The sequence below is a fragment of the Leptosomus discolor genome, chromosome 1 (assembly GCF_034619465.1).
Source record: "Leptosomus discolor isolate bLepDis1 chromosome 1, bLepDis1.hap2, whole genome shotgun sequence".
NCBI lineage: Eukaryota > Metazoa > Chordata > Aves > Leptosomiformes > Leptosomidae > Leptosomus > Leptosomus discolor.
In genome coordinates this window covers 185,129,701-185,152,481 of record NC_141391.1, presented here as the reverse complement: position 1 = coordinate 185,152,481, position 22,781 = coordinate 185,129,701, and the positions used below count along the sequence as shown (strand labels likewise).

Here is a 22,781-nt window from a genome sequence, read left to right as displayed (position 1 = left end):
TTACTGTAATTTTTTCTTTAAAACAAATGTAGGAAATCACGTGCAAAGAATGACATACAGTGCAAGACTAGGACTGCACAGTTGAGCACTCAGAAGGCAGGACACGCACAAGGCAGGATGCAAAACTTGCCTGATTGTGCATAAAGTTTATGATACATGCTTCAGCGCTGCGATCTCAAGTTTTTTAGCTGCAAATGTATCTAAACTTCACCTCCCACATAATACAACGTAACAAGGGGAATAGTAGGTCATCCACCAAAGGGAAAACATTAAATAACAATTGTATAGCTTTTTGAAAGACTTGCAATACAGTTCAAAAAGCTTTGGAGCTCAAGGCAGGAATACTTGGAAACATTTGTGGCATGCGCGATGAGGAAAGACAGACTAGATTATCATAATCATCTCTTTTGACTACAAAATATATGAATGTGCCAGAAATGAATAGTCCTTACAAAACTGTCATGTTTTCAAAAAGGTTTTGCCTGTTACATAAAATACCTTTAGTCTTTCAACAAATGCATTCATAAATATATGACAAAGAAAATATTCTGCTCCTGTTCCTTGCAAATAAACAAAAAAATTATACTTAAATTGATACAGTGATTTCCTTAAAGTGGATGAAGCAAGCAAATAATTTTAAGTAATGCAGTTATAATATTATATAAGGGTATTTGTATTACACAGAATATTGTCCTGTCCTCGATACAGACATATGCTAATGCGTACTTCCTGGCACCAGTTCAAATGGGAATCAGTCAGGAATACGGCTATTACAGTACGCCATCTCCTTCAGTACTTCTCCGAGATGGCTGTAGTGGCAGTTTTTGCAATTATAGTTCTGTTGCTTAGTGATTTGGGCTAAACTCTGCATATCACCATTACAGTTTTGAAATAGAGAAGAAATTGCACTAACAGTCTGACAAAAGCCACTGAAATTCAGAGTTAAGAATGCTGGAAGGTTCATCCACAGGAGAAGAGACAGGAGTTAGTGAATTGCATTTCCCAGTAGGCATTCACATCAAAGTGATTTAAACAGAATATTTTATAGGGTTGGTTGGTTGTTTTTTAGTACTGCATACTTTACCAGGGTTATCAGCGGACCTGCTATTTAAAACTAATTAAATACTGATATAAGTGAGGACAGACGGAAAAAACATACTTACGTTCATCTACTAGGAACCTATTGTGCCATTTAACGAATTTCAGAAAGAACCCACAGCAACTTACTACCTTGAGGGAAACACGGTTATTCTTATCTCGTGCACATAAGAAATTAATCGGTCTGACTCCAATGAGAGACAAATTGTCTATCAGTGTGTTTTTAATGAATATCGTATACAGTGCAGATGTATAAATCAGAGCACAACTTCAGCTTTGTGCTCTTCACTTCATTTTACTTACCATCAGTTCCTATTTCATTTTTAAGGTCAGTACAAGACTGGAAAAGACAGAAGAGAAGACTGAGTATTGAAGAATACTTCTTAAATCATTAGTTGTTTGTCATTTTCATGGTGTTAGACTTTAGCAAATTTATGAGGCATAAACTAGTTAGCTTTACGACGTCCAAATATTGTTAGTCTTAAAAGACTGCTCATTTGAAGCCTGTGCTCTCCACTCAATTTACAAACTGCCCCTATTTCCTTAAGCTGATGATGTAACTGCCTTATTTGCAGTGTCTTGGTCAGGATACAAATACAGTGGGCTCTGCGATGAATTTGCTCTTGGAGGTGGTTGTGTACTAGTCAGTCTTTCAGAATTTCCTGGAGAATTCTCCCTCCACCTTGGACTTGCCTGCTCCTGAGACACTTCCCACACAGATGGGCACGGGGAGGTAAAATTCATGGTGGATCGTGAGAGGTAGTTCTCCTGAAGACCTTCTTCTTGGAGGCACCTGTTTGAAAGCACTTCTTTTTCTTTGGAGTTTCGCCATTTCATCCTTCGATTCTGAAACCAAATTTTCACCTGTTTGCAAGTTAATGAGAGTTTATTACCATTCTTTTCTTTAAACAACTTTGCTCTAACAAGGTTTTTTTTTCTTTCCAACACCTTAGTTTCATGTTCCTTCCTTATTCACTGTTATAGTAGATCCAGTGAAGCTGACTGATTGACATTGAGGATTTTCCCATCACTATTTACTACAGCTGGGCCAAATGCTCTCCTTGACTTTTACCACCTCAAACAGGTATTATTTGGCATAGACTGGAAAAAGGACAGCCCAGTGGCTAGGGATTGATCAATTTCCTATAACAACATCCTTCTAGACAGAAAAGGATTCTCAGAGTACATTAGCATTGCCATTAACAAAAATGAGTGATATTACGGGCAACGTGAAGCCCTCTATTTAAAAGAGGCTTTAAGAATTATGACTGTTCCATTCACAAGCATAGCTAAAACCAGCTTGGCCATACAGCTTCAAAATGCATGTTATGACATATCACACAGTAGTGAGGATTTAAAGACATTTTGTCTGCCTGACTACAGTTTTCCAGGAGTTGCCTAGAATCCATGTGCTTTTGAGAGAAAAATCAGTCTTTCAAAAACTCAGAGTTGCAAAGCTTGATCACAAGTGTTCACCAGCATTTATGAAATGCTGGGAAAAGCTTGGGGAAATAGACATCTGGGAACTGGTTTACATAAAGAGAAGAAATGGGGAGGGGGATCAATCAAATTACTCAGATTTTGTTCTATTTTCCCTTAAATATTTGCATTTAATTCTAGTATTCAGGTACTCAATACGAAGACAAAGGGGCTATGCTTTCAAAGTTTGAGAACCATTGCCTTAGATGTGAGGTACTGTTCTTTCAGCACAACTGGTCAAAAAATTAAAGTAACCTTCACGGCAACAGCTCTTCCTTCCATGAGAAGAAAATAAAAATAAAAAAAAAAAAAAAAAAAAAAGACATAGATACTATCTGGTCTATCATTATCATGACATTATTTTCCTGTAGTGGTAGCTGTTATCTATGTGTCATTTCACTATTTTTTACTCCCCTCGGCTCTCTTGAATATCAAGAGCACAGAATAAAAACCTCAAGGAAATAATTGTAACAATAGGAATTTGACTACATCTTGGGAAATTTTAAGCAGCACGCTGGTAAGTGTAATTGTACATTTTCATTGAAATAGTTTATCCTGCAGAGATTACAGCTCTGTTCATCACACTGAAAAGCACCACACCCTGCTTCTTTTTCCATTTATAGTTGCAGTGCTTGCAGTAAAGTCAGAGACCACTGACTGTGCCACACGTATCTCAAGCACTGTCACCCCTGCTGCATGCAAAGAAATACAACTGTACTTTCACTCTCTCTCACTCTCTTTCAGCTGTACTCTAGAGATCTGCCTCTACTCCAGCACCTTCAAAATCCCACCTGCCAGCGGCTACCATGTTCACTTTCTGCTGTCACATGCCCTCACAAACGTTTTTTTCCAGTTTCTTTCAGGTTTTGTGCTCTTCAAGTCAGGAACTTTTCCTTTGTTTTATCTGCAGCTAGGTCAGGCCCCTGAGATTCCAGATTGGGCTACTGCTGCTCAGCACCACCATTAACGTACTCATTCAGTTAGAACAGCTCACTGGACGTATTAGACCCCCAGCTAAACTAAAGTCCTGCAGTAGGCCAACTCAGACTCATGTAAAAATCCCATGAAATGTGAATTGGCAAGTGGGAGCATTTTAGAAGGTCACCCTGCAAAATTTGTCTTTCTACAGTTCCTCTGAGCTCTGAGGATCTCTCTCCTTGTGCAGCTAAGCTGCTTTCTCTAGGGATGGTTGCCTGTCTGTTGGGGCAGCACGGTTTCAGAGCAAGTGCTGTTGATTGCACTGTCACTAGCTGTTCATCTGCGAGTGCAAAGGGTGCTCAGAGGAATGCAGGAGGGCTCTATGCTCTGCTGTTTACTGCCTGGATCACTGCCCATCAGGCAGTGGGATGGAGCGTAGCTCCCTACCCCAAACTCCTGAGGGGGCTCTGTCAGACAGCAAAATAAGAGTTGGAAATGAAATGCAGAGGTCACGTCTCTCCCATTTTGTGTGAAAATGGAGCGATCAACTTTTGAATGTACACCTTCAGGAAATAAACAAGGAAGCTGTTCAAGCATGCCTTGGTAAAACTGCCATTGATTTACTGAGGTCTTTGCTCAGTGAAGGAGCTCAGGGCTGCCCTTGTGTTGTTCTATTTTCCTCCTGCAAAGCCATTTTAAAGATTTTTCTTCAAAAAGACAGAAAGTCACAGATGTTCTGTCATTCCTTACCTGAGACTCCTTTAGACCCAGGTTAATGGCCAGTTTCTTCCTGTCTGTTTTACTAATATACTTCTGCTTCTGAAACATTTTCTCCAAAGCTTTCCTCTGGTCTTCGGAAAAGACAGCTCTTCTTAATATACCTCTCCGGCCTTTGGAGTTGGACTCCTGGGTCAGAAGAGGCAGCACGCTTTCCTCTCCTAGTGGAAACGGAGGAGAGTTTCACATATTATATAACACATATCAGAGAAATATTAAGTGCTGTTAATTATAATGCTAGCAGACTGCTGTCCCACTTTTGATTTGTTGGTGTTATAAGTGTGTCGTAATGCTTTGGTCATGTTTATCAAGGACTAAAGCCTCACTTGGATCTAAAGGTGTTGTCAGTGGTCATGAGTCTCCCCTTGACATGGTAAAAAGTAAATCAGATGAGTTCATAGAGGAACATTAACACAGGGCCCACGATACTGCAAAATTCAAATATAGTCAAGGAAAAACTTCTCCACTTCCCTTTGCCCATCATCATCACTGAGTAAACTGCAGTAAGTTTTCCTAGGAGTTTCTTTTCTCCTTGTGTGAAATGCAGAATCAGATAAAAGTGGTCTGTAATACTAATTCAAAAGAAACTAAATAGGCTTTCTTTAGTTTTGTTTACCAACGAAAGGCTTTCAGAGTGAACTATATCTCAGAGAATCCCTGGCCATTCACTTACTTATTCTGGAAACAGCAGCAATTTCTTTATTAGGGGATTTGGGGAGTACTTGGACTTACTCCTTTCAGCCTTGTTTCTAATCCTTTGACACCTCATGGCAAGCCCTGGGAGGGCAGTTTTCAATGATGCCAGTCACATCCCCTTGATCCACACCTAGAGGGAACCCTACTCTGGAAAACAGCCTCAAAACTGGGGGACAGAGCTGCAGTAGAGAAGTAGTTCACATTGCCCCTTCATTGGCCTCAGAAAGAGCACAAAAAACCCAAATCCAGATAAATCTCTTGCCATCCTCACACCCAATAAAGCCTAAAGCCAAAATACTTCCCCATGCTCCCTCTGCCCTAGAAGGATGTGGTGTACGGGGAGCAGCCCCTGGTGAGGCTTGGTACGTCTCCAGCACTCCCAGCTTCCCCAAACGTTTGCCCAGGGAGCAGTACCAGAGGCCAGTGGAATAGGGCCCCTCACCATGTGATAGTTGCACGGGGCAGTTTCAAGCAAGCCAGGAAAAAGCTGCACTTTGACTGAGAAACCTCTGCCATAGCTCTATAGCCACTGACACCTAAAATATTTCTGTAGGAGGGCGGCCACGAAGGTGGCTTTAGTTTGTATCGTGCGCAATTCAGACTCCAAAGGTGCCAGCTGTCCTCCTGCTGCCCGTCTTCCCATGTACACGGGCCAAGATTGCCATCCTGGTTGACAGTTACAGCAGCTGCAAAGGTGTGCTGCTGTTCAGTGTCTATCAAGCATCTGATTGTTTCCCTATCAAAGCCAATGGCAAATTCCCCATGTAAAGCAGATTCCCTAAAAGACTTCACGTTTTTTGGTGAAAAAAGTCTATCTATTCTAGTCAGCTGTAACTGGGGGAGGGGGGGAATTAAATACTTTTTTTCCATACATATAGTGCTCTTGAAAATACTAATTAAATCCAGATGCAGCTTCCACAAACCGTTCCTTGGGGCTACACCACATTTCAACCTCTGTATGCTATACATGTGGGTATGTGCACCTTTAAACACCCTCAGAGAAACAAATACAGATAGACTGAGGATATTGCAGAACTGTGTATGTATAACGATGAGAAACTGAAGTGTGCACATGTATGTCTTGCAAAGTTGACTAAATACTTTTGTGGTGCACGTGTGACTGCCTTGATATTACATACGTTACTCCTGTTTCCTGCCTCCAGCTGTGACCAGCAGAGGAAGAGTATCAGAAGCTGAGCAAGTATACAATAATCCTTCCCTAAAATACAATGCCACTGTGAAACATTACTGATTTAGGGACCATTGCATTCTGCTAGACATGCCTTTCTTGAATTTTTCTACACTTTAAGAACCCATCTTTATATCTATCCCTCATAACAGCCTGTGGCAAAAAGTAATTATTATGATTTAAAATCTTACAGTATAAGTAAGTCAAAATTTATACAGATGTATTTTAATTTTCAAAATCATATCTGAGACAAGATACAAAAATCATAACCTACTGGTTACTGTCCTGATATTTATATTACACAGTGAGACACAGTCAGACTCCATCCAAACAAAAACAAACTAGCTGCAGAACAAAAGTTTCTGCAAAGGACATGCCAGGTTCATGTATCTCTGAGGTGTGCATAGCCCCCTCATAACCCCCACCCCAAGCTCCCATCTTGCCCACAAAGCCAGGGGCAAACCCTGGTGCTTCTTCCTCAAGCACATTTTCTCTCCTTCTTGACCGAATTTGGTGAATTTAGATAGCTTTTTCGAGGTAGCCTCCAAGTAGTTTCTGATGAATCATCAGCCATTCCCAAGTTTTCTGGAAGGTACAGTCAGACAGCAGAAGAGCTGCTACCTTCTCTCATCCCCACCATGGGAGACACCAGCAAGGGAAGAGGCATAACAGGGCTGGTCCTTGCCTCCTGGCCTCCATTCCACAATAGAGTTGTCAGCCAAGGACAGAGGACGCCAGATTATGTGACCCCTTAAACTTTGTCTTGCCTGGCTGGTTGTTAACAGTCAATCAGCAAAGAAACAACCTCCTGCCAGAGCCCCAAGGCACCAATTAATTCCCACACAGGCAGTACGCAGGGTACAGCTTAACACCTGTATTAGAATAACTTAATAGTGAAGAATCTACACGCTCCAAGGCACAGTATATGATCAATTTTAAAAGATTAACTAAACAAAATTTAATGATGAGCAGAATGCTCAGAAGCATTAGCAAACATCCACTAGGTCAAAAAATTTGAAATTCGTGTTTGGGATAATGAATACTCACCCCCAACTGACCAGCCTAGACAATTTTTTTAAGAACACCCCATATTCTAAAATGCATTCCGACTGCTCACGCAAAACCTAAATTTCAGTTTGTGCATTAAAGGATTTTTCAGTACAGCAGGATAGGCAGTCGTTCATACATTTCAACAATTCCATCAAAATGAAGTAAGTCAGTTTGCAGCCTGTTGCTCTGAACGTGCATCAAAAGGTTTAGTGTTCTGTTGACATAAATGTGAATCTGTTACCAACTATTTCCTATGTTGCTGGTTTCATTTTTGTTTTCCTTTGGGTTTTTTCTAAGTCTTTCCTTTGTATCCTAATATATAGTGATAAATGTCCTCTTAATCTGTGGAACAATCTTCATTTGCCTTCATGGCAGAGACCACCTTGAAGGAGCAAGTAAAAGCTTTAGTCATGGTTTCCATTTTTTCATTTGAATTCAATACATTCTAGTTAAATGGACAATTAATAGGTCACTTCCAAAATAGTAGTGTATCAGTCCTGGTTAATAAACAATCCCCACAGTTGATAATGGGCCTATGTATTCAGCAAGTCCCTGTATACACTCAGCTCATCCACTAAATCCCTTTTCAGGTAGACAGGGTTATATGGGAAGATGAGCTAGAATGAGTCTATAAAAGTCAGTTTCATTCACTGCTTTATTTTTCAGTCAAGTGCTTTAAATGGTGTCCAGAAAATCTCTTGGAATGTGAGACAGGAGAAAAGACTGGCACATAGAGTATTGCTTTATGGCCATACAAAAGGGCAACTGACCCTTGCCCAGGCCTTTTCAATGTGAAATGGTTCCTAAAGTTCATCTGCACAGTGAAAAATTGTGGTGAGGTCGCGTGTGGATGAGTAAAGTGAAAGTGGTGATTGGTCATGGTGCTGTCAGCCATTGTGGGAGAGCCGAGGCCATGTAAAACGCTCTGTGGGAAAGTGTCAGCCCCCTAAAGAGGTGCTCAGAAACTTGCAGCTCATTAAACTGCCAGCATTTGCTGCCTCACTTGTCAAGAATCATTCAACTTAGCAACAGCCCTTCTGAAACATTCATAAAACACATGCACATAGTCAGGAAGGGTTTGAATGCAACTCTGATAAAAAAGTATATGCTAGAGCATGCATAAGCTCCAATTTTCATTTGGATTTGACACACAATGTTTTGAAAGACAAAGAAACGCTTCTTCTGTTTGTATTTCTGAGCCATAAACAGGTAAAATCAGGAATATCCATTCTTACACTAGGGCATGCAAACTTCCCAATCAAGGTTAAATTTAGATTTGGATTAAATGGAAGTGTGTTCCAGGTCTTAATCCTGAATGTACAGTGTATACTGGCCAAAATTCTATTCAACTTACTTCTTCCATTTTTTACATTATAATTAAAAAATAAAAACAAATTAAGCATGTGCATGCATTTAACTGCTACGAAAAGAATGACTGTTTTATTTAAATAATGCTAGGGCTTCCTGAATCGTAATTTATCCCTAACAGACATTAAAATGCAGCATCCATTTTAAGATCTTTCACCTCTTTTCTTTTCTTATTTGCAAATGTTTATTGACACAGATTTTTAAAAGAGTTACTGATTTTAAAGAATCTTTTCTAGCAAACCGAAAACAAGGAGCTTTCCTAGGTTAGCTCTGTCTGGGTGTCTCAAAGCCATTAGAAACCCCTCACAATTGCTCAGTGTACTTAAGTTTGATAAATCTTTGGAAGTCCTCTGAATGGGATTGCTGTGATTTTACTAAGGAATTAGCTGCTGCCATTGCATCACCAATTAGTTTTCCAGAACACATTAAATCCTGCTGCTTTGGTTTACAGAGTAACTCAAGCATTACTGATGAAGCATAAAAACTTACTTGGAAAAGCAGTGGGGGATGCCGGGTGCTGACAGGACCCACCACAGCATGCTGAGTAGAATGGCGGGGCTCGGAGAAAAAAGTGTTTGGAAAGAGCTGCAAAGAAAGCATAGATCTAATTGATTATCCATTGAGCTTAGCTGATATTCATAACAACGGTCCTCCAAAAAGTCAGTGTGTAAAGTCCTGCCCCACAAGTTCTTTTTCCTTTTTTCAAGATGGTGATAATTTTAAGGCAAACAATGATAAACCAAGTAATTGCTCTTTAATTTAGCAAGGTTATTTTACATGTAGCTTAACTATAATATGAGAAACTCATGATATATTTATCATAAGAATGGAACTCTGCAGATTTGAAATTCACTTCTGTAATTGCTATAATTAGGGGGGTCCTAAATATTGGTAATGAACGCGTTGTTTCAATAATACATTGTTGAAACAATGAGCATAATGCATCTGAGAAAGTTATTTTAATTAACACTAGTAAGCACCATATCCTAGAAAAACAGAATCTAGAAGTGAATCTTGTCTCTTCTGCTTGTACTCCAATGCTGTTATTGGTACTCAAACCAATAAGGTCTATAATAAGAAACCTTTATGAATAAATTCTATAAAATGCAATGAGACGATCCAGCTGAGCTCTACAGGCACAAACTACAGGGCCTGATTCTGCTATCCTGACAGGAAACTTGTTCTTGCTGGGAAAGTGCTGCAAATGTAAATAAACCACTTGCTGAAGAAGGCTCTGCTTAACACAATTAAAAAAAGAAAAAAAAAAAAGGCAAAAATCAACCCACGGAATTAGGTAAGCTTTGGTAAAATTTCTGTAGAATTTTTTGAACCAATGAATCGAAAGTCTCTGTTACGTCTAAAACGTGCTTCAAATCTTGGAAAGGTCACTGCTTAATAAACCCTTTATTTTTTTTTCTATAAAGCTCATGAGCTTTTCCATTAATCTTAATCACCTTTTAGTTTCTGCTCATACTAGTCAACCACGAAACTTGGAATATTTTTGTCTTCTGAAAAGAGATCTATCACGCTTGCCAGAACTGTGATTAGCATCAAAACATGATCAGCATCAAAGCACTTATGTCACCTTTCCGTTTTGGTTTAGTCAGAAAATAAACAGATCTAGACCCTGTACTGTAGTTTGTTCAAATCTCTAGAAATTACCTGATTATTAAAAAAAAGAAAGAAGTAACTGCATATCTAGATTAAAAAAAAAATTAGAAATCAATAATCAGGAAGAAAGATAAATAGACAAATTTACCTAAGCCATGTTGTTAATTTCAAAAGGTTTTCCAACTGAAATTAAAAATTAAAATCACCCAAAATTAGGTTGTACATATTAAGTCATACATATATATATATACATACATAAATATACTCCAAGAGGAACTAACTGCCTATATTTGAGCTGTATGCTTGCAAAACATTTACAAAACGGAATGACCTACATCAGGTATTAGTATTCTAAAGCTTCTCTTCCACATGAGTCCATCAAATGCGGAACTATGTACTAACGAGCTTAAAACAGCCAAGAGCATGCAGCCAAGTATTACCTACCTTATGTATCCAAGGAGCTTCAATGCAGCTGGTGGGGTGTATGAGTTGGAAAGCATTTGACTAACTGAAGAAGCACAGGAGATGGAGAAGGTAAAGACCTGCCAGATAATCTCAGCCATCCTCCTGAACATGAGAACTTGTTCTTGACAATATCTTTTATCTGCTGCTAACATTTTATCTGCTGCAGTTCCCAAACTCCCAGGTGAAGAGCTTTTCCTCCTTTCCTTGGGAGCCACATTCCTCATGCTATCATCAAGTTTCCCTTACATCCAGGTAAAACTTTCCACTTCTAAAAATACAATTCAGTATACAGAAGGTGCCACACTCAATTCCTTCACTTCCTTTTCACACGTCTCCATATTCCTTGGCTGCCATAATGCCTTGTTCCCTTTAACCATTGCTCCAGCACCTTATTCACGCTGTACGATTTTTGTCAGACATGTTGGGCTGTCCTTGATATTCCCTGTTATGGTTTCTTAACTATCTCCAGTTCCTCACTCTTTTTTGATAATGTTGTGTCCACAACGATAGGAGATACAGCCACCAGATATCTGGATAAATCAGGACTGAAGCTATTGCTTCAGACAGATAGCATGTTCTCCAAATACAAGATAAAGGAATAGCAAAGGAGAGGTTTTCTCCATTCACGAAATCTCTCAACAAGCAAGCTGCAAGCATAAAGGTCAGGAGACTGATGAGGGTCAAAACTTGAGATGTTTCACTTAAAGAAACTCTGAACAAGCCACAAATGTTGCTGGCAATGATTTCATGCACTAGCACAGCACCATGATACAAACAGAAAAGATCTTGCCACTAATTCTGTTCAAGTAGGTGGAAATCATGCTTCCGGCTTTCTTGTGCATTTTATTTAATCCCCTCAAGCAACTGCTGTCTTTTCTGCCTGCATTGTGCATATCCCTTTAAGGCAGAACATTTGCTTAAGAAATAAAATGCAGGTAATATCGTCATATGGTTCCTGAGACCATTTCTCAAGACTGATTTATTCTAGATCCTGTGGAATAAACAATGGCATTATGTCTCCCTAAACCTATAGCCAACACATATGTCTAGTTGATAAACTTCTTTAATGTGCTCCAACCACACTAATGCACGATGAATTCTACATTAAGTATATCAAACCACATCCCCAGGTCACATCTGCTGAAGCAGTTGCACTCAAACCAATGTGTAGTAGTTAGAGTTGTATCAGTAAAAAAATCTGGCATACTCCAAGGATACTCAACTCTACCTTGGGAGCTCTATGTAGAGAAAAATGTTAATGCTTCAACCTAACACATCCAAGCGTATTTTTTATCTTTGATAGAAACAACAGAGAATATTCATCGCATCAAATGGCTTCCACTGTCTGCATGAAACTGCATTAACAGAATGAAAATTGCTCAGAGAAAAATTATATATTTACCGTATAAATATTTCAGAATTATACTGCAATTGTACCTGAAGGAATGACACAATACCTATCAATGCTGAGGGCAATATACAGAAAGCATTGCCTATTGCTTTTATGTTCTGTTCATATATATGACGGCCACTCTACCAGTATTAGTTGGTCAAGCGATCTGAAGCAAACATTGTTTGTTGTTCACATAAGGCTAAAAATTGCTGAAATGTCAGAATATTAGTTCTGTATTTATTGGCCAGAGTGATGCACACAGTAACCAAAAAGTAGCTGTTGCTTCCAGCCACGAGGAGCACACATTAACCAGGGATCAAATCCTAACCATTTGTATTCAAGATACTTGATTCTTTTTCTGCTTTGCATTCCCATTTCATAAAAACAGAGATTGTGTGGAACTAAGCGTTTCACAAGAGTCAGATTTTACAGGTTTAGCTTCACAGATGCATGAAAATGAAATATCAGAGTATAGTATAAGTGCCTTTTGGCACCTCTAAAATTGTATTATATGCTTTAAAAGAAAATTTATTGGGTCATAAATATAAAATTATGAAATATCTTAAATTAAATAATTTTTTCACAAAAGGTAAATTCTGTCAAGACTGTTGCTGCATGCAAAATTTTAGTAATAATGCTCATTTACATTCAGCTTTGTAAATAAAAAGCATTTTATGAACAGATAATAAAATACTGAACATGCAAAAGGACCTCAAGCTCATCTAGTGCTAAAACTCAGAGATTAGCTCAGACACTGGTATTTTAAAATATAGTGCCAGCTCTGAAGAGAGCCTAAATTCAAAAGCCCTCCCATACTAAAAAGTCATGCCGACTGTGGAACCAGAAGCTTTCCTTCCAACTATCCACCATTTTCAGAGCAAGATTCCCAAGTACAATTCAGTTCAAAGGGACATGTAATTTTAAAATGGCTTATTATTAAAGACACTGTTTGCTTTTCCTAATCCTAGTGTTGTGAAATGACTCAAGGAACAGTGGAGGCCATTAGCCTGCAGGAAAGGGCAAAGGGGTGAATGAAAAATGGTTATTGAGGACAAGTGAACGGATGGTAAATTTCTGGTATTACCCACACAGGGCTCCTTCACTGCATATGCTGTTAGTTTGTTGGGTTTTTTTTAAAGCTAACTGATAAAAATGTGGTATAAACCTGTGAAGAGAGCTGAAACACTTCCAAAGAATGATTCAGAAAACTGCCTAAAGCCAGCTAACAAGAAACACTATGCACAGGAACAGACAGACCTCAAGCTGCATGAACACTTCAATTCTCCGAGTATTGCTAAGCTCACATGAACTGCTTTCCACAGTGGTGCCCAGGCTCCAGCCCTAGTAGGCAAATTAAAAATATTGTCAGTAAAATGACTGCATTTCCTCCGAGAACCTCGGATGGTTTGTGCCCATGAAGTGGCACAAGTAAACTGCAATTTCCTACCCTGGCAATGATTAAAGCAGGCTTTTGCAAAGCTGCAGGGAAGTTTCATGTCATGAAGAGCTCCCTGAAAATAGTCCAGCAGCTGCTCTGCCAGGTTAGTGGTCCAGCTGAGCCACATGGCACCATTTCTGCTTCTGAACCACAAGCCCTGGGCCTCACAATGAACTGTGGCTCTCTCCCCAGCAGTTATTGTGTTTAGTATGCAATGTTCAAGCAGCCGTTGTGCACCCCCAAAGCATTTCAGCCAGCTGAAGGGGGACCCCTGGCCATGAGAAGGAAGCAACAGCCACTGCCACATCCCACCAAAGGCAGTCACCACAACACGGACATGGCAAAACTTACTGCAAGAGCCTGTGGTACAGAGCTGGCTTTCCTGCACTCCCAAAGCCACTGTCTATTCGCTTCCCATTCATTCCTGTAAAACACGACTGCATGAATGCTCAAAGGAAGTCAAGCCAAAAAGGCAGACCAAAGTGGCATACACAGATCAGTTTTAAAATACTGGCAAACATTCATAGAAAGGGTTTTGACGTTCTAAATACATATTTTTAAAACCTGCACAAAAGGCTGACGTGACAAGAGGGTTTGCATTTTTATGTTGGGTCTCAGCGGGCCTTTCAAAAATTAGCATAGTCACACCAAAAAGGTCTTGAAAGGTGCTAACAGCATGATCATCGTTTCCTTACATCTTTAGCAATGCAGTGGCTGTCAGAGTCATGCTGTGGATTAGCTGAGATCACATGAATCACCGTCAATTTTCAGAGGCCTCATCCACACGCCTTCATCAGGGCATGATTGACTGTACATGTTTTTCTCTGCCTGAGAAAACATGGGTGCCTCAAGCTGGTGACAATGCACTGTCAGATTTCAACTCTGTGACAACCCAAAGCAACGACCAAACCCCACACCATTTGCCAAAGACTCCATGGGTCTCCTGGTGTCAGCAGTAAAGATGGCTTCTGCCCTCTCCATGCCGTGTATGCAGCCTTGCTATTGAGAAGGAAGATCTGGAAAGCTGTGGATTTACCAGCTTTGTCTCTGGCTTTGTCCTCCTTCTTCATGACACCTATGCACTAGCGTGCTCCAGCACTCTCTACTTACCAGTTCTTGACAAAAGGGGCATTACTGTCACTTCTCTGTCTAAAAGTTCAGTGTGTTGTCTAAGCTCCTTGTCTGGGCCTCCTTTACAGTCAATGACACAAGATAAGTAGCTCTATATAATGACTCATCACATTAAAACAGACGTCTAAGAAGGTAAGTTGTGTCACCCTCTGGAGGTGTCTCTCTGCATCAACTATGGATTAGACAAGAAATCTATTTTTTATTAAACAGCTGAATGACTATGATATTCTTCTTATCCTTCATAGGTAACATCAAAAGAATACAGTCATCTGTACAGCCATAAAAACTCTGTAAAAATTTGTAAAATTCAGCCACAAAGGCACTAAAATTATTTTCTTTGATTTCCAACATACTACAATTTGTTTAGAAATAATTTCCTCAAGCAAGGCAAAATTAGGGTCATATGCTCCAAGAGGACAATTCATCGGTTTTTCATTGTTGCAGCCATAATTTGAAATCTTACAATAGGCCAAAATGTACTGTTTATTCCAGTGCTATGCACTATTAGCTAAAATTTCCTACCTGCACCAGCCTTTACTTGTTGCAGTATTGCCAGCAGCAATCAGGCAAAAGCCTCAAGACTGACTAAACATTGTTAGAATCAAAAAATAACAAACGGTTAATTCTTTTTCCTGTTTTTTAACACGTGAGGTTTTTAGTCTTTTTACATTTGTACAAGGAAAGACTTTTTCAAGTTGAAATTTGAGACACCCACTTAGTCACAAGATTCCAGGGGTGGGGACTTCAACAAACAACACCAAATTGTCCAAGAGGAAAAGGTAAAATCCTCAACATACATACAAAATACCTCAAGAGAATTATGTGCTGTAACTTCAGAAACAGCCAGCCTCTCAAGGGAAATTTTCATGAGCTTTTCAGCACAAAGCAAAGGCCACTTCTCCAACATGATGACCCACCTCAAAGAAACATAGCACAGGTTACTGAAAATATTTAGGTGCCTAATTTTATAAAGATTGGGGTCTACATATCTGACATTGAAACTACCTCCTACTGCTTGATATACCTGCACTTGTTCTCATTTTGAAAATATTACCTTCCCAATTCTGCTATGGGTCATAGAATCATAGAATCACAGAATGTACTGGGTCAGAAGGGACCCCTAAAGGCCATCTACTCCAACCCCCCTACCATAAGCAGGGACATCTCTAACTAGGTCAGGTTGCTCAGAGCCCCATCAAGCCTGACCTTGAATGTCTCCAGGGATGGGGCTTCCACTAGCTATCTGGGCAACCTGTTCCCAGATCCACCACTCTCATATTATAGGATTTTTTCCTAATGTCCAATTTCCAATGCCATAATTGACCACAAAAGTACTACTTGGAAAATCACAGTAAGAGTTATTTTGCAGAGCTGCATTACACAAGAATGCATAACACCTTCAGTGGGCAATGGAGGCAAAGAACTTGCATTCCAAAATTCAGGGTGATTTGTTAATGCAAAAAAAAAAAAAAAAAAAAAAAAAAAAAAATCACAGTACAATGAAACCCGAGATCTGCACTTAAGTATAGAACTCGCCTTATGAGATTAATCCTTATTCATGTGTTTCCTAAAAACACGAAGAATGTACTACAAGATTTCAGAGGACCAGCTCATTCTGCAAGACAAAATACATTTTACAGAAGTTAATTCGCTAACTGTAAGCATGATTGATTCCACAGCTTCCCCTTGGTGAATTGCTTTTCTACAAACCCCATCACTTGTCTTCCTAGTGTGGCTCTGAGATCTTCTGGCAGTGCTTAAATCTGACTAAGGGCCAAACTCAGGATCCTCTTCCTTTCTCAGAGCCAGCATAGCAATTGTCGCCAGAGGCAAGAGCACTGCCCAGCCAACGCTCGTATTCTTTACCAAGCCCAGACTACCAGACTTGTGGCTGGGTCAGAGATTAACTGGCACCAGTCCAGCTCTGGTAACCTTACAATGAGGACAAAAATTTGCCCTTTAAAAGCCATTTTGCAGCCACTCTTAAGGTGTGCTGGGCACCCCAAACTAATTCTATTAAATGGCTCGCAAAGTCAACTGGAAGCAGGAAAAGATGCTGCACACAGTCTGTGATTTCTGATACTTACAGAAACTTCTCCAAAGACAAACCTTTAAAACAGTGACGGTGTCTCAGTTCTCCTCGCAATCAGGGCATAAGAAAAGATTCCAAATAGATCTCCCCACCCTAAAGAAACTTTCTATCCCCAGAAAACACCGACAAAACACGAAAATCCTGAGACTTACTGGTCAACTTGTTGCCTGAGTGAGGGTAGCACTTTCCAGACTAATGCAAGCCTAGAGGGAGCTGAGATAAAACACTCTGCTCTTTCGTGCCTTTTATTTTACTGAAAGTTAGTGTTACATGTCACTTGAGGACACACTCTGGCTGCCAGTTGGTTTGAAATCAATAATTAATAAGCATTTATTTACTAAAAATCACTTAATTTCAGTAATTCAAGTATCTCCTGTTGTCATAAAGAAACACAAGAGATTTTACTAGAAATGGGCAATAAGGCATATTGATTAAAATAAGAGTGTTACAGGACAGAATTGCTGTCATCACCCGAGGGAAAAAAAAACCTGACCCTGGTCCAAAGAGTTAGCCTGCAGAGGGAGGCTTGGGTTTATTTCCCTGTAATGCTTCCAGTTTTTGTCTTACCTTAAGCAAGTCACCTCATTTCTTTTTGTTCCAGCTCCTCCTCTACACAGTAGAAATCTCTTCTATCTCACCGCCACATTGTGATGACAAATGCATTAAAATGTAAAGTACTCAAATGTTACAGAACAAAAAGCTACATCTGTATCACAGAATGGATGTTTATTATTATAAGTCAAATTTATGTTTATGTTATACTCGTTCTAATTACCTTCTCTTGTGTGTGTTCTGATTCTTTCTTTTGTGTTATACGTACTGTACTTTATTCTGCTCTACTGTATTCTAATGCTTTAAGCAATAATCCCATAATCTGAGTTTTTCAGCAAGTTTTGCAATGGAAGTATCTCACTGTTTGTTTCATCGCACTTTTCCATTTCCTATCTCTGTTAATAATATATCAAAATGCCAAGATTAAAGGAGAAAGCCAGATTCTTGCCACATATGACCAATATTCATGGTCATACCACTAATGACCATATTGAGGCTGTAAAGCACTCACTGTCAACACTCTCCAGGGCAAATTACTTGAGAAGAACAGAGATTTTCAGAAAATAATTTCAGGTAGCAGAGAAACTTTGCATTTGTCAAGGAGATCACTCTGACTTAGTGTCAGCCAATACTTCTGGAAACCAAGTCATGAGGAAAGATGCAGAGTGGACCTCTTTAAAGCACCTGTGCTACAACAGACTGCATCTCAGCACCCTCCAGCTAATTTTCCTATGTCAGAAAACCCTGAGGAAAACTGTCAAGTCTCCTAACTAATCCAGAAGGTAATTATATGACTGGAGTACATGGAGAGGGACCAAATTCCAGATTAGCAAGCAGAAATTGAGGACTTCCACCACACTTAAGAGTCCATTAGTTTGCTCACAACTTTTATTTGGAGCTTCCCTCCTCCTTTAAGAGGCAGCGTAAGTATAAGCTGCATAACTGTAATATGTTTCACCAGGAAACGCTACTTTACAACAAGGCATTTTAAACAGCTTTTAGCCAGGAAGAACAGAGTCCGGGCACCCAGTGTTTAAAAATCAGAACCAGATTCTGCACTGCTTTAGCTAGTCAGGGCTACGAATACGCACTGTATGCAAAGCTTTCACAAAGCAGAAGACAGCATCATGCATTTACTTTAGCAATGCAAGAAGTCTTAAAAGAGAAGAATCAGGCCCATAGCGCAAAGGTTCGGAGAAATTCAGTTCAGCTAGACAGAAACACAGCGCTTACCACGCCAGCTGAAGGCAGCAGGCCCAGTTCAGCGTTCCATCGTCAGCACTGGGCTTCAAGGTGCAACAAAACCCTGCAGGAATCCCAGGCTGGGTATAAACTGGCATGCCGTTGCAGAAGGCAAGTGAGTTCATCATATAGCAACAATGCGCCTTCTGTTTTTCCTTCTGAAGTTTTATGTAACATGCTGCTCGTTCATGCAGTTGTACTCTTAAGTCAAAATAAACTAAATTAATTTTTAAAACCTATGATTTGATTACACTTAATTTTAAAAAATTAGCGTAATGATGGAAAATGATGATTTAAATATTTCCCAGACAACACAAAGATATTTATTTTGAACCCACTCATTAGATGATGTATCTAGGATGTGACACTTTCTCAGTACTTGTTCAGCTTTTCATTTTGGATAATTTTTGAGAACTCAAAATACACATGCAGATAAGCACTTGAAATAGTCCAACTAAATCCTTTGAAACCTGTAAACTATGAGAATGGAAACTTGCTCCTAAAACTCTGCTGCTGAGGAGTTTCAAAGTGAAATGCTACCATGACCAGATGGACCAGATCAAGGGTGCAATCCCACCTGGTCTCCTTTGCTGCCACTGATAAGTGTTTTCCAGTTCACAGAGAGAATACAGGATATTCATTCTTTAGCACTTCCATGGAGTGTTAAAAGTTACCCTGAAATGGAGTGCTTTCTTCATGTCTTTCCTTGGTAGGTGCTGTTGATACATGTTGTTTTTGGAACTGTAAAAAGGTTCAGCTTATTCAGTTCTGTCCCTGGTGTGATTTTGTATTCCTTCCTCTCTAAGAACTTTTGGTGACCTCACCAGAATTTGAGACAGCACGAGCAATACAGATTACTGATTCCAAAGAGTCTGATATTTTTTCAATTCTCTTTTCTATAGCTTTTTTTTTTTAGTTTTAAAACCCCTGGATTATGCCAAGCTAGTTTGTTAGAGCACTTTTATTCCCTGCATGGTCTATAAAGCACTTGCTAGTTCAGAAAGATTAAAAAACAAAACAAAACAAAATTTTGCTTTATCATGTTCAATAGTCTTTAATAAGACTTAAACCAAGATTTTCCAAAACGCCACGTGATTTGGGGGCTTCAAACAGGAAAGAGTTTATCCCTCAAAAAACTCAGAAAAATCAGTGAATACTCACAAAAAACCAGTAAATTTAAAAACCCTACCTAGTTCTTTAGTTAAAATACCTTCATTAGTCCCTGAAGGCTACAATTCTTATTCTGACAAAATAATCCTTTGACCTGTCACTGCATAAACAAGGAACAGCACACAGCCTGACCACCCCAGCCTTACCCACAAATGCAAGTGTCCAGCCTGAATGGTTCCCCCAGCACAGTGTAGGCGTACACTAGAGAAGAGACTCCTTAGAAACCATAAAATCTGTCTCAGCAGGCCAGTTCCAATCTAATTTACATTTAGGAAAGTTCAGACACCCAAGAGCCCTCATCACTTTAAGACATGTAAGTTAGATCAGAATCAGTAGATCCCTGTTAGCACATATACAGCTTTGTTGTACATCTTCTACATTCGCAGGAGACTTTTTTTCTGAGTGCATAATGCATGAGGAAGCCTAGTATTTCTCACTGCTCAAATGTAAGAGCCTGGTGCTTTTGCCCAAAGCTCCCTCCGAAATCCCTGGGAGCTGTGGGATCAGAAAAAACATAGGATCAGACTCCAAAACACCAAGCAGACCTGACACACTTCACTAAGTTCACAAGTACCGATCAAAGAAAGAACTAATACTGGAAGCAAGCGTTTGAAACACTTGGCATTCAGGAACTTCTGTAATACTTAGAAAAGGTTTACCTATACAACGGGTGCTGGGGCATCTGCCACCTCCCCTTTTACACGTGCTCTGTACACATAGATGTAGTGTTTTCTCTAGAGATTTTTGGGGGGGGGGGGGGGGGAATACGCACCTCATTCCAGAAAGATGACACTTGTCCTGTTTCCTGGCCTGGCCTATATTCGTCTAAAATAAACATGTTTATATAATAGATATGCTTAACAAAATGCTTATGGCAGCTGAGGTCTGGAATATTCGGAAATGTTGACGTACACTTCTTTGACTCTCTCCTGCCTACCTCCAACGTACAGCATGCTAAAGGATCAAAAGCTGGTTTGATTTTGCAGAACAGTTTGTACGTTTTAATTGAGGTAAAATTATGTTTGAAAACAACTGTTATCAATTCTGCTTTCAAAACAAGCCTTTTGGTTTCACACCTTAAAGTCTTACTCCAATAAATACGATGTTGCTTGTCTGATTTTCATTTTAAGTACATTTAAAACTGCATGATCACAGAATCATAGAAGGGTTGGAAGGGACCTTAAAGATCATATGTTCATAAATAAAAATTCTGAAAACATCCCACAAGACTGAAATTAATTGATGCACTATAACGGAAAGGCAAACCACAATACAGACGGTTAAGTTAATACCAAATTTTCTGAATTAACTTTGAATTCAACTTCAGTCAGCTCGACGACTCACAGAAGAGCGCATTCCTAAAAATTCCTTAAAACGTCGTTCATGCCCAGGCAAAATACACCGATATGAAAACCGGCACATTCAAGAAACAGCACGTGTTTCGTAAGCCTGTGTGTCTCCCGGCGGCCAGTGCCAGGCCTTACCGCGGGCCCGCCCGGCCGACACCCGCAGCCCGGAGAGCCGGGCCGCCGGAGAGCCGGGCCCGCCGGCACACGAGCCGCTTCCCTCACCACCCGGTAAAGCGCCGGCTTCCACGGTAACACCGGACCGAACGGCTAATTACAGACCTTCCACACAGCTCTAACGCTTTTTTTTTTTTTTTTCTCCCTGCCTCTGGCTTTGTCAAAACTTCCAGATATATGTCTGCTTTGCATGAATTAATCTTCATTTTGGTCGGAAGAGCCCGGTCCTTCACCCCTTGCTGTCCCATGGGACGGGGCGCCTGGGGAGGGGGCTGCTGCCTCCCGCGCTACCGAGGAGGAACAGAACCGCTCGCCTTTCTCCCAAAACCAGGCATTTCAGATCTTCCCGGAGCGCCTCTTGCCGGTAACGCTCTTTTACCATCCCTTCAGGCCGCGAAGAACTAGCAGCCCCAAAAAAACTGCGATTAAGGGCAGTCAAAAGCACTCATCGCTACCAGCACAAGGCTTTGGCGCACTCCCTGCACCAACAGGTGCGCCGGCCCGCGCCGTTCAAAGCCGCCGTCCCGCTGCTCTCACCACGGGCCCCTCGCCCGCTCCTCGAGGTCCCGCCGCCAGCGGCGGGGCGAGGCCCTCCGCCGGAGCCCCGCCAACAGCACCGCGCCGCGGGCAGGGCACCCAGCGGGGTACGGCGTCCCGCCGCCTCCGGGCTCGTCGGAGCGGCTGGCAGGAGGGGAGCGGCCGCGTCTCCCCGTGCCGCCGTCCCCGAGCCTTCGCGAAGCCCCTTCGGTCCCGTCTCCCCGGCGGCGGGACGCGGGAAGGGGCCGGCGCTCACCTGTGGCTGCCGGCGGGAAGACGCCGCCTCTCTCCACCGCCGGAGCCCGCGCTGGCAGGCGGCCGCCGTCCGCTGCGGAGGGGTTAAGCACTTGAAAAGCCCATCTTGTCGGATAGGGACCCCCTGAGGGGCTGATTTGTTCCGCCGCGGGGCACAGCTTGAGGGGGACGGGGCTGGCGGGGAGGGGACGGAGCTGGGCAGGGCTCGGCGGCGCCCCGGCCCGCAACAAGTTCTCGATGAGGAAACTTTTGCCCAGGTTGCCGAAGCCCGGCGCCGCCGGCAGGTTGAGAAGAGCCGAGGAGCCCACCAGGTCCCAGTACAGGGCGCTGGGCACCATAGCGAGGGCTTTTGTCCTGCCCGCCCCGGCCCAGCCCAGCCCGGCCGCCGCGGCCCCTCACTGGGCTGGGACGGGGCGCCGGGCTACGGGGCCGGGCGGGCTTGCGGGACGCCTCCCCGAAGGCTGAAGGGAACGGAGCGGAGAGCTCGGCGGGGCTCTCCGTGGAGACGCGGCGCGCCTCTTCGCCGGGCTGGAAGGTGTGTCCAAGCGCATTCATTATGTCAGCCGGGGACGGGGAGTGATGGACGCGGCCAACAATGCCGCCTTGCCCGGCAGCCCCCCCCCGGGGGAAGGGGGGTAGGGCGGGGAGCTGAGCGGCCCCGGCCGCGTCCTGGCGCGGGGGTGGCTGTCCCGCTTTACCCGACCGCCCCCCGGGCCCGCCGCCATGTCGGGGGGTGCCCCCGGCCTCCCGACATGGCGGCCCGCCCGCACCTCCCGCTGCGGGGCTGCACCTGTGTG

General features: G+C 41.8%; 1 protein-coding gene across 1 annotated transcript; it reads right to left on the bottom strand.

The window, feature by feature from the left end:
- Window positions 1-1,641: 1,641 nt before the first annotated feature.
- Window positions 1,642-22,322, bottom strand: DBX2 (developing brain homeobox 2). Its single transcript, XM_086472393.1, has 4 exons — window positions 21,986-22,322; window positions 9,065-9,160; window positions 4,246-4,433; window positions 1,642-1,962 (listed from the first exon to the last, which is right to left on the bottom strand). The coding sequence occupies exons 1-4, from the start codon at window positions 22,320-22,322 to the stop codon at window positions 1,642-1,644; spliced, it is 942 nt and encodes a 313-aa protein (XP_086328519.1).
- Window positions 22,323-22,781: the final 459 nt, after the last annotated feature.